Below are 12518 nucleotides of genomic sequence, written 5' to 3'. Positions count from 1 at the left end.
AGTTCGCCCATAGTGCACTTCAGGTCAACTTATGGGGTACCTCCATACTCAGAAGAGAAGGGGTTACAAATATTGGGGGGTATTTCCTGCTATTAACCCTTGCAAAAATGTGAAATTTGGGGGAAACACACGTTTTAGTGGAATTTTTTTTTTTACATATGCAAAAGTCGTGAAACACCTGTGGGGTAATAAGGCTCAATTTATTCCTTATTACATTCCTCAAGGGGTCTAGTTTCCAAAATGGTATGCCATGTGAGGGTTTTTTGCTGTTCTGGCACCATAGGGGCTTCCTAAATGAGACATGCCCCCTGAGCAAAATTTGCTCTCAAAAAGCCAAATATGACTCCTTCTCTTCTGAGCATTGTAGTTCGCCCATAGTGCACTTCAGGTTAACTTATGGGGTACCTCCATACTCAGAAGAGAAGGAGTTACAAATATTGGGGGGTATTTCCTGCTATTAACCCTTGGAAAAATGTGAAATTTGGGGGGAAACACACATTTTAGTGAAAAAAAATATTTTTTTTTTACATATGCAAAAGTCGTGAAACACCTGTGGGGTATTAAGGCTCACTTTATTCCTTGTTATGTTCCTCAAGGGGTCTAGTTTCCAAAATGGTATGCCATGTGAGGGTTTTTTGCTGTTCTGGCACCATAGGGGCTTCCTAAATGCAACATGCCCCCCAAAAACCATTTCAGAAAAACGTACTCTCCAAAATCCCCTTGTCGCTCTTTCCCTTCTGAGCCCTCTACTGCGCCCACCGAACACTTTACATAGACATATGAGGTATGTGCTTACTCAAGAGAAATTGGGCTACAAATATAAGTATAAATTTTCTCCTTTTACCCCTTGTAAAAATTCAAAAATTGGGTCTACAAGAACATGCGAGTGTAAAAAATGAAGATTGTGAATTTTCTCCTTCACTTTGCTTCTATTCCTGTGAAACACCTAAAGGGTTAAAATGATGACTGAATGTCATTTTGAATACTTTGGGGGGTGCAGTTTTTATAATGGGGTCTTTTGTGGGGTATTTCTAATATGAAGACCCTTCAAATCCACTTCAAACCTGAACTGGTCCCTGAAAAATAGTGAGTTTGAAAATTTTGTGAAAAATTGGAAAATTGCTGCTGAACTTTGAAGCCCTCTGGTGTCTTCCAAAAGTAAAAAATCGTCACTTTTATGATGCAGACATAAAGTAGACATATTGTATATGTGAATAAAATTTTTTTTTATTTGTAATATACATTTTCCTTACAAGCAGAGAGCTTCAAAGTTAGAAAAATGCAAAATTTTCAAATTTTTCATCAAATTTTAGGATTTTTCACAAGGAAAGGATGCAAGTTACCATAAAATTTTACCACTAAGTTAAAGTAGAATATGTCACGAAAAAACAATCTCGGAATCAGAATGATAACTAAAAGCATTCCAGAGTTATTAATGTTTAAAGTGACAGTGGTCAGATGTGCAAAAAACGCTCTGGTCCTTAAGGCCAAAATGGGCTTGGTCCTGAAGGGGTTAAAGGGGTGAAAAAGGTTGACATTTTGTATGGAAGTCTATCATTCTGAAACTTTGTTTTTAGGCTAACAATTAGAGATAAAGAAACATGTGTTTTAACGTTTTCAAAAATTCCACCCCTGAAGGGGTAAAACGGTGGTTCAAGGTTTGTTTGAATTAAGATTAGGTTGATTTTTGAATTCGAAAATTTGCACCATTACTCTTAAATAAAAACAACATCTGTCTGTACCTGTATATACATAATAATAATCCTCCGAAAAATATAGTATATAAGCAGTGCGAGAAGGCGGGCCACCTCATTATAAATGCGACATGCACGCGCTGCACTCAGACAGTATATAAGAAGGCAGGTTCCCCCTTTTTGTTTCTGAATAGCAGATGTAATGTTTGTTAGAATCCGGGTTGTTTGGATGCCCATAGACTTTACCCAGAGCGGCCTCATTACTATAGGATGGTAAAAAGTAGATCTATGTTACCCCAAAGTGACGCGAGCAAAGCCGCGGGCAAAAGCTGGTTCTTACTATAAACTTGAAATCCTACTTAGGATTTGTTATACACTAATCCAGCAGCATTGACTTAGCGCTACTTATCTACAAATGTAGCTGACTTTGCACAATTCATATATTGGACTATTTTATGATACCCCTGATTTTTCATGATATTTTATCAGTTTTTCTACCTCAATATACCCAGTAATAGAAAGTGGGGAATATTTTATTCATTCTATTTATTATAGTGACCATATTGGCATGATATCACATTTACACTCATAATGGGGAGATTTATCAAAACCTGTGCAGAGGAAGAGTGGTGCAGTTGCCCATAGCAACCAATCAGATTGCTTCTTTCATTTTCCACAGGCCTCTTTAGAGGCCTGTGGAAAATGAAAGAAGCTATCTGATTGGTTGCTATGGGCAACTGCACCACTCTTCCTCTGCACAGGTTTTGATAAATCTCCCCCAATATCTATTGTACCTGGAGCCTGCGCAAGGGCCCTGCGCTAGACTCCAGTTGTTTAATTTAATATATTGCATTTTATTTAATAAATATTATAATATTGTACCGTACTGGACCTAATATTCTTTCCTTTGTATACATTTGAGGACTGGTTGCATTATATATATATATCATTTTTTCCTTTTCCAATATCATTTGGCCTATCTGGGTGTAGCTAACACCCGTAACCTCAGGCATACCTCTTTTGCTAAGTCAGCTACACTACTTTTTGTTAGTTTTCCCATTCATACAAAGCCTTTGGCCAGATATGCTGCTGTTACTGAATTAAAAAAAGCAGGCCCTTTTGTACCAAACTCTTATGACACACGTTTAGTGTGATTTAAGCTGCTTGGGTTTGTTGTAATACAAGATACACTGTTCAGTCTGTCTTCTTTTTTTCCTGCAGTGAAGTCTCTACGGAACTTCCTTTCATTCTTATGCATCCTAAGCCAGACAGTGGAGGTAAGTGACGGCCTTGTTGGAAGCCTTAAATTATAAGTTTGAGGGGTTTTCCATGAACGCTCCTACCTCTTCTACTCGTCGTCTTGGAAGTACAGTGGTCCCTCAACATACGATGGTAATCCATTCCAAACGGACCATCGTTTGTTGAAACCATCGTATGTTGAGGGATCCGTGCAATGTAAAGTATAGGACAGTGGTCTACAACCTGCGGACCTTCAGATGTTGCAAAACTACAACACCCAGCATGCCCGGACAGCCGTTGGCTGTCCGGGCATGCTGGGTGTTGTATTTTTGCAACATCTGGAGGTCTGCAGGTTGTAGACCACTGTTAGCGAAAGTTGTACTCACCTGTCCCCTCCGCTCCGGACCATCACCGCTCATCACCGCTGCCCGGGATGTCGCCGTCCATCGATGCCGCCGCTTCCCCGAGGTGTTCCCGATGCTCCGGCAAGGCCTCTGCTTCCCCGGCAACCGCCCTCTCCGTCGCCGCCATCACATCGCTATGCACGCCGCTCCTATTGGATGACGGGACGGCGTGCACAGCGACGTGATGACATCGATGGAGAGCGCCGACGATGTAGAGGATCCCGAAGAGGACGCGCCGGAGCCCCGAGGACAGGTAAGTGATCGTCACCGGAGCTCACGGGGCACCGTAGACGGCTATCCGGCGGCAGCTGAAGCAGTCTGCGCTGCCGGATAGCCGTTTATGCGATGGCCCCGACATACAAAAGCATCGTATGTTGATGCTGCTTTCAACATGCGATGGCCACTGAGAGGCCATCGCATGTTGAAATGATCGTATGTTGGGGCCATCGTAGGTCGAGGGGTCACTGTACTGCCTACCGTTCTAGGACAGGATGGGGCAGGTGCTTGTCCTGATCATTGTGTGTGGGCAAAACTATGCATTGTCCTGTAGATTCGTGATGCTGCCACAAGTAGAAGAAAAGTATCCAGCTCTGGTGTGAAGCAAACGCCTGTTCTTTTTATACTCATGTGTTGCATAAAAACATAACAATGCATAGACTCAGACTACACTCCATCCAACACATTTCGAGCGTATAGCAATGCTCTTAGCTCCATTCTATTGTTAGCGGATTCCTTTTTAGTCTTCTATACACTATGATGTTGCCACGACATCAGTAACATCCTGCAGCTATTGGAAATTGCATATGTGTTTGGTTTTGCTTGCACGTGATATTCAGGACAAGCACCGCCCCATCCCGGACTTGTTCTGCTTCCTGGACAACCCCTTTAAAGTTCAAAACCAATACATTCTTAAACATCATGTTTTATTGGTTTTATCTTATTATGTCATATGCATTTTAAAAATATTCATGGCTGTGTGCAGGCATGTGTGTGCAAACCAGGTTCTTTCACTCTGATAACTGAGAAGGCCCACTCTAGATCCTTAGGATATATTGCCATATTTACTATATTTGATTTATCATTAAATACATATTTTTTTTTTTTTTTTTGCTTTCACAACTATGGCAGCCAAAGAAGGGTAAGAAAAATGTTTTTTAGTGAGAAAATAAGATGGTGAGCATTTGCACCAGGAGTTGATGTTTTGTGTTCCAAGTAAATGATTTTATTAATGGAATATGTTTTTCCAGATCAAGAAAAGGGAAAAAAAACATTATGGGATTGTCTTGTAATTCTTATCTCTAAAATCTAGAACTGGTCTAAAAATTCTTAATAGGCTATAGTTGAGATTGATTTCTGTTAAGGTAAAAACCTTTTCTTGTCACGATCATTGGAGGAACAGCTAAAAAGTCTGGGTATACCTGTGGCCACTAGCAGACAAACTATAAGCAAAAGAGTATAAGCTCCTCCAACCAGCTATACATTGAAAACAGTGGGAGCCTTGGTGCAATAATCGCATGTGCTAGATGCAGACTTAAAGGGGTATTCCGGCTTTATACATCTTATCCTTTGGATAGGGGATAAGATCGCAGCGGTCCCGCCGCTGGGGATTCCCGCGATCTTGGTGCAGCCCCTGGGCGCTGCCTCAGAACCAGGGCTGTGATGTCATGGCCATGCCCCCTAGTTACATCGCACCACACCCCATAGACATGAATGGAAGGGGCGTGGCTGAGAGGAATCCGCAAAAGCAATGAACCTGTTCATTGTTTCTGCGGACACCAAAATCAGGATTTCCGCGGCAAATGTTTCTGCCATGGAAATTCTGAGGTTCTCACCGTGCAGCAGAATCCCATTGAAAGCAATAGGGCTCAGAATTTTCAAGCTGATTTTTTCCGGTGGATTTCACTTGGAAACATGGCCTTATACTGCCATTGTCACAAAATGCGGTTGCTATAGATTGGTCATATAGAAATCACGAAATTAAAAGCCAACAAAGAGCGCATAGAACTGCAGACCCCTCCATTTTCACAATTGGTAGCAGTCTCAGCTCTCTTCTGTCATATATCATTGGCAAGTCATTAGATTAAAGTCAATAATAAACAGCATATGTATGAAGAGCATTGTATGAATAGTCAATTAATTGTCATTTTACTACTATGTTACACAGCGAGCCAGATGACGATATGGTATTTGAAGAGTTTGCACGTGACCAGCTTAAAGATGAATTGCAACCTGAAGAGAAGGAAGAAGAAGAAGATGATGAAAAATAAAATCTACCTTGAATGTTGTTCCAGATCATACATAGCAAATAAGAGACCTACATTAGGTGTTGTGATATTGTGTAATAGAGCAGATCAGGAAATGTTGCACATAAATAATTGTTTGAAAATAACAAATTGGATATTTTGACATGACTTCCCTCCTTAGAGGCCAGCTGACAATCTTTCTGCATAATAAATTAATCTTCATGTTATGATCTGACATTATTTGATGATCTATTGATAGAGAATACGGCACCCTCTGCAAGAGCGGGGGTGCACAGTAAGGGTCCCCATCCGTTCAATACTCAAAGAAAAGTAAATTTTATTCTGGCAATCCAAAATTATGTGACCTTCCTCAGACCGGATTGCTGCAGAGGAGAAGAGAAATTAAGGAATAAACGGTACCCGATAACCGTGTGGTAAGTAGGGGGGTAAGGCGACTACGGTCTGAGGAAGGTCACATAATTTTGAATTGCCAGAATAAAATTTACTTCTATTTTTCACCGCAAGTGGAGTGCTATGTTATTATTTCTTTGATTATTTGATGATCTGTTAACATGGCCAGCCCCCCCCCCCCCAAAAAAAAACCTATTGTTTGCCTGCTAGATGTGGGACAGTGTTGAGAAGTGCCATGAAGTGCTTCCATAGCTTCACCATTGGCCTCTGAACAGAAAAGCAAGAAAAAAACTAATATTAGGGAATTCATAGAAAGGGAAATTTAACATTGGCATGTAGGGTGGGTGGTTTCATACTGCCCCCATATGGGTCCCAAAACAGTATAGTTTTAGGAACCCCTGGGTTAGAGGGAGCATGATACTGCTGACTACATTACAATCATATTCTAGTGCAACTTTTCTGATTCATTTCCAATAATATGACATCACCTAATGATACTTGTTTGCATTAACCAAATCCATAGATTGAGAAGAAACTACCATTAAAAAGTCTTAAATATTGCCTGCATCCTTCTGACTACACCATGGATTTTATAGGGTGCGTTTTCCAATTGTAGATATAAAAGGAAAGTATTGCCCTTAAAACGTTTTAAAATAATTTACAAATACATGACCAATTGTAGAATGTTTAATGTGGAGGATTATGTTTTACTATATATGATGGGCAAAAATAAAAAATCTAGCCAATGAAACCACTACCATCTTTATTTTATGGAAATGAAAACTGGAAGTGTTTGTATTTTATATAGTAGGTATTATATGTACTACAAAAAAAAGCTGTTAGGTTTAATTGAAGAGATGTAATGTCGCACCTCAAAGAGGGCTTCATATACATTTGCCTTAATTTTCTTTTATAGAAGAACATACAAGAGGGTACACATGGCAGGGGTCAACCCCCTCTACAAAAACACATGATAGAAACAAATGCAATCAAAATGAGCCCATTAGGGCGGATAAAATATAACCATAACACAGTCTACAAGCTAAGAACACATAGGTCGCTGAATATAATTCAAACAGAGGCAAACATGGAACAACATGGAGAGGGGAAATACAAAGCAAGATAATCAGCTCACCAGAATGGCAGGGGATCAACAGGCGCACGGACTTCCACCAGTCCTGTGGTTGCAGATATCCAAAAGAAAAAGTAGTCCAGCGCAACTATAGTTTGGATAAAACTTTCTTGCATCCATTAAAACAGGTACATTACAGGTAATACAAACGAGCTATGGTCAGCTTAACGCATTTCGTGGTTGCCCACTATATCAAAAGCCTAACACTATGGGATATAATGCAGTTAAAGCAGCATATACCATCTAGTGCAACATCTGATGCCGCCCAGAAAATGCTAATTAAAAACAAAGAAACACGATTGCAAAAAGAGCTCCCAAGAATAGAACCAAAAAGATAAATGAACAGCAGGATGCGCTCCGTGGTGTAATACTGGTAATGCTCAATGTGAACTGCACTTACCAAGGAGAGTTGTACTCCAACCAAGTACAACAATGGGGTGATAGTATATAATGACAGGTCTCTGCAGCTGCTCCACGCCACCATTCAGCATAAACCAGATAAATCCTCCAACAACCAGTGGGTTCAAACAAGTGCTGAGACCAAGGTAGTATCCAAGGAATGCTTATTACCCACAATGCAATGTGTTTTGCAGAGAATCCGCTTCCTCAGGCACGTAGGATTAGTCGCAGGTGGGGAGTTTGACTGGGGTGGTACAACTGTCAAACCATAACGCAGATGTCCTAAGGCGAGGTCAGGGAGGACAGAAACCTCCCGTGGAGCAGAAGGGCTAGACTGAATACAGAGGTTATATAGGGAGAATCCTTAACCCCTGAATGGGATAAATGGGATAAAATATTAACCGTTTACAAACATAAACCCTTTACAAACAACCCTTTACAAACAACCACACAATCTGATAGATACCGTATTTATCGGCGTATAACACGCATTTTTTAGGTTAACATTTTTAGCCTAAAGTCTATCTGCGTGTTATACGCAGATAAGCCGCTGCAGTTCAATGATTTAAAGCGGGCGCTTTAAATCAATGAACTGCAGCGGCTTTTGCAGGTCCAGAGACCTGCCGTCGCTGCCGGCTTCTCGGCCCCTGCCTATCCTAAGGTCCAGAGACTGCCGGCGCCGCAGTCCCATTAGCTCCCCCATCCCCCCCCCCCCCCGTTTTTTTTGACCCCGCAGAAGCGCCCTGGAAAGGCAGAGGGAGAGAGGCCGTCGCTGCCCACTTCTCTCCCCCTGCCTTTCCTGGGGTCTAGAGCCCTGCTGCCGCCGCTTCTCTCCCCCTGGCTATTGGCGCCGCTGCCCCATTGCCTCCCCCATCCCCGGTTTTATGATTACCTGTTGCCGGGGTCGGGTCCGCGCTGCTTCTGGCTCCGGTCCGTGGTGCTTCTGGCTCCGGTGTGGCGTCTATGCATCGTTGCTATGCGCTGCGAGGCGCAATGACGAGTGACGCTACAGAGCCAGAAGCAGCGCAGACCCGACCCCGGCAACAGGTAATCATAAAACCGGGGATGGGGGAGGCAATGGGGCAGCGGCACCGATAGCCAGGGGGAGAGAAGCGACGGCAGCAGGGCTCTAGACCCTAGGAAAGGCAGGGGGACAGAAGCGGGCAGCGATGGCCTCTCTCCCTCTGCCTTTCCTGGGGGCTTCTGCGGGGTCAGAAACAGTGTATTGGGGTATACACATGCACACACATGCACCTTCATTTTACCAAGGATATTTGGGTAAAAAACTTTTTTTACCCAAATATCCTTGGTAAAATGAGGGTGCGTGTTATAGGCCGGTGCGTGGTATACCCCGATAAATACGGTACATAATAAAAAGCAGGTTACTCATGATAAGACATGACTGCTACACAAAAAGCAATAATGCTAGAGAATATTCATATAAAACAGTATACAAATATATACCTACACAGAAAATGGAAAATATAAAAATATGGGAATAAAATTATAAAAAATTCCTTCCATTTTTATAAATACTAACGGGCATTTTCTAATGTCTCATTTAATCCGTCCGGGAATAACGTGACTAGGGAAAATATCCAAAAAGCTTCTCTACTGTTTAATTTTTGTACATGATTATGGATATAGTGTGGAATGGTTTCAAGTATTGTGAGTTTTAAATTATTGATATATTTATCAGGCTAAGTGAATAAATGACGAGACATGCTGTGAAGTATAAACCCGTTTTTTATATTTGACCTGTGCTTGTTCATACACGACCATACTGTCTGAACAGTGCGGCCAATGTACTGAAGTTCACAAGGACAGGTCAAAAGGTAAACAGCAAAAGAGCTATCACAGGTGTAATGATTATTGATAGTGAAAGTTTTTTCTGTAACATGAGACGAAAATGAAAAAGTGGGATCTCCTATCATGGAACAGCACATACACCGGGCACGTCCAGAAGCGAACCTGCCCAGAGTAGCCGCCGCTCCATCATTAGCCACCTTAGGAACATCTGATTTAAACATACTTGGTGCTATATCATGTTTCTTAAATTTGGAGATCAACGGAAAGTAATTCAAAGTTGCAGGGGTATTATATTTTTCATGATGGGGTCATCTATGAGGATTGGCCAATATTTATTCAGAATTTTTCTGACATTACCTGCAGCACAATTATAGTCAGTTATGAAATTATATTCATAAGGATTATCATGAACAGAAGTTACAGATGCAGTAATGTTTTTTTTCTTAACTAGCGTTTCCTGTGAGGGTTCACACTTAGAAACATTCTATTCTCTTGTATCCAAAGAGCTGTTTAGCCTACATGGGACCATCAGAATTCCTGTGTAGACTGATAACCTTACGAAGAAGGAACGTAATGCCAATAAATCACTGCATATCATTGTTTGCCCCGCCAATAAAGGGGGGGTTGCCATTCTCAACAGGGATGATTACGTCAAGGAGGCTGTCACGATGCCGGCTGGCGGGTAGTGGATCCTCTGTGCCAGAGAGGGATTGGCGTGGACCGTGCTAGTGGATCGGTTCTAAGACACTACTGGTTTTCACCAGAGCCCGCCGCAAAGCGGGATGGTCTTGCTGCGGCGGTAGTGACCAGGTCGTATCCACTAGCAACGGCTCAACCTCTCTGGCTGCTGAAGATAGGCGCGGTACAAGGGAGTAGACAGAAGCAAGGTCGGACGTAGCAGAAGGTCGGGGCAGGCAGCAAGGATCGTAGTCAGGGGCAACGGCAGGAGGTCTGGAACACAGGCTAGGAACATACAAGGAACGCTTTCACTGGCACAATGGTAACAAGATCCGGCAGGGAAGTGCAGGGGAAGTGAGGTGATATAGGGAAGTGCACAGGTGAAGACACTAATTGGAATCACTGCGCCAATCAGCGGCGCAGTGGCCCTTTAAATCGCAAAGACCCGGCGCGCGCGCGCCCTAGGGAGCGGGGCCGCGCGCGCCGGGACAGGACCGAGGGAGAGCGAGTCAGGTACGGGAGCCGGGGTGCGCATCGCGAGCGGGCGCTACCCGCATCGCGAATCGCATCCCGGCTGGAAGCAGAATCGCAGCGCCCCGGGTCAGTGGATCTGACCGGAGCGCTGCAGCGGAGAGAGTGTAGCGAGCGCTCCGGGGAGGAGCGGGGACCCGGAGCACTCGGCGTAACAGTACCCCCCCCCCTTGGGTCTCCCCCTCTTTTTAGGGCCTGAGAACCTGAGGAGCAGACTTTTATCTAGGATGTTGTCCTCAGGTTCCCAGGATCTCTCTTCAGGACCACAACCCTCCCAGTCCACTAGAAAAAAAGTTTTCCCTCTGACCTTTTTAGAGGCTAAGATCTCTTTGACAGAGAAGATGTCCGAGGAGCCGGAAACAGGAGTGGGAGGAACAGATTTGGGAGAAAAACGGTTGAGGATGAGTGGTTTAAGAAGAGAGACGTGAAAGGCATTAGGGATACGAAGAGAAGGAGGAAGAAGAAGTTTGTAAGAGACAGGATTAATTTGACACAAAATTTTGAAAGGACCAAGATAGCGTGGGCCCAACTTGTAGCTAGGGACACGGAAGCGGACATATTTAGCGGAGAGCCATACCTTGTCTCCAGGGGAAAAAACGGGAGGAGCTCTTCTTTTCTTATCCGCGAACCTCTTCATGCGTGATGAAGCCTGTAGGAGAGAATTTTGGGTCTCTCTCCATATAATGGAAAGGTCACGAGAAATTTCATCCACAGCGGGCAGACCAGAGGGCAAGGGGGTAGGGAGGGGGGGAAGAGGGTGACGGCCGTACACCACGAAAAATGGGGATTTGGAGGAAGATTCAGAGACTCTGAAGTTATACGAGAATTCGGCCCATGGAAGGAGATCTGCCCAGTCATCCTGGCGGGAGGAAACAAAATGTCGCAAATAATCACCCAAGACTTGGTTAATTCTTTCTACTTGTCCATTGGACTGGGGATGATATGCAGAAGAAAAATTTAATTTAATCTTGAGTTGTTTACAGAGAGCCCTCCAGAATTTAGACACGAATTGGACGCCTCTATCCGAGACGATCTGCGTAGGCAATCCGTGAAGACGAAAAATGTGTACAAAAAATTGTTTATCCAACTGAGGCGCTGAAGGAAGACCAGGAAGAGGGATGAAATGTGCCATTTTGGAGAATCGATCAACGACCACCCAAATAACAGTGTTGCCACGGGAAGGGGGTAAATCAGTAATAAAATCCATACCAATCAGAGACCAAGGCTGTTCGGGGACAGGCAGGGGATGAAGAAAACCAGCGGGCTTCTGGCGAGGAGTCTTATCCCGGGCACAGATAGTGCAGGCTCGCACAAAGTCCACAACATCCGTCTCCAGAGTCGGCCACCAATAGAAGCGGGAGATGAGTTGCACAGATTTCTTGATGCCCACATGACCAGCGAGATGGGAGGAGTGACCCCATTTGAGGATTCCGAGGCGTTGGCGTGGAGAAACAAAGGTCTTTCCTGGAGGAGTTTGCCTGATGGAGGCTGGAGAAGTGGAGATCAGGCAGTCAGGTGGAATGATGTGTTGCGGAGAGAGTTCAACTTCTGAGGCATCCGAGGAACGAGAGAGAGCATCGGCCCTAATGTTCTTATCGGCAGGACGAAAGTGAATCTCAAAATTAAATCGGGCAAAGAACAGAGACCACCGGGCCTGGCGAGGATTCAGCCGTTGGGCAGACTGGAGGTAGGAGAGGTTCTTGTGGTCGGTGTAAATAATAACTGGAAATCTTGATCCCTCCAGCAGATGCCTCCATTCCTCAAGTGCTAATTTAATGGCTAGAAGCTCTCGATCCCCGATGGAGTAGTTCCTCTCCGCCGGAGAGAAGGTCCTAGAAAAAAAACCACAAGTGACAGCATGCCCGGAAGAATTTTTTTGTAAAAGAACAGCTCCAGCTCCCACTGAGGAGGCATCAACCTCCAATAGGAAGGGTTTGGAAGGGTCAGGTCTGGAGAGCACGGGAGCCGAAGAAAAGGC

The 12518-nt window shown here is 43.9% G+C and overlaps 1 protein-coding gene across 6 annotated transcripts in view; it reads left to right on the top strand.

The window, feature by feature from the left end:
- Positions 1 to 6774, top strand: part of SAG (S-antigen visual arrestin) — a 55237-nt gene extending 48463 nt beyond the window's left edge. For all 6 annotated transcript variants that reach the window (XM_056564607.1, XM_056564610.1, XM_056564611.1 and 3 more), the window contains exons 14-15: positions 2916 to 2971; positions 5502 to 6774. In XM_056564607.1, the coding sequence (XP_056420582.1) occupies positions 2916 to 2971; positions 5502 to 5743 (298 nt within the window). In that variant the 3' untranslated portion in view covers positions 5744 to 6774. The remainder of the gene's footprint in view (positions 1 to 2915; positions 2972 to 5501) is intronic.
- The last annotated feature ends 5744 nt before the right edge of the window (positions 6775 to 12518 follow it).

Source organism: Hyla sarda, chromosome 3, assembly GCF_029499605.1.
Source record: "Hyla sarda isolate aHylSar1 chromosome 3, aHylSar1.hap1, whole genome shotgun sequence".
Lineage (NCBI taxonomy): Eukaryota > Metazoa > Chordata > Amphibia > Anura > Hylidae > Hyla > Hyla sarda.
This window is presented reverse-complemented; position numbering and strand designations above follow the sequence as displayed.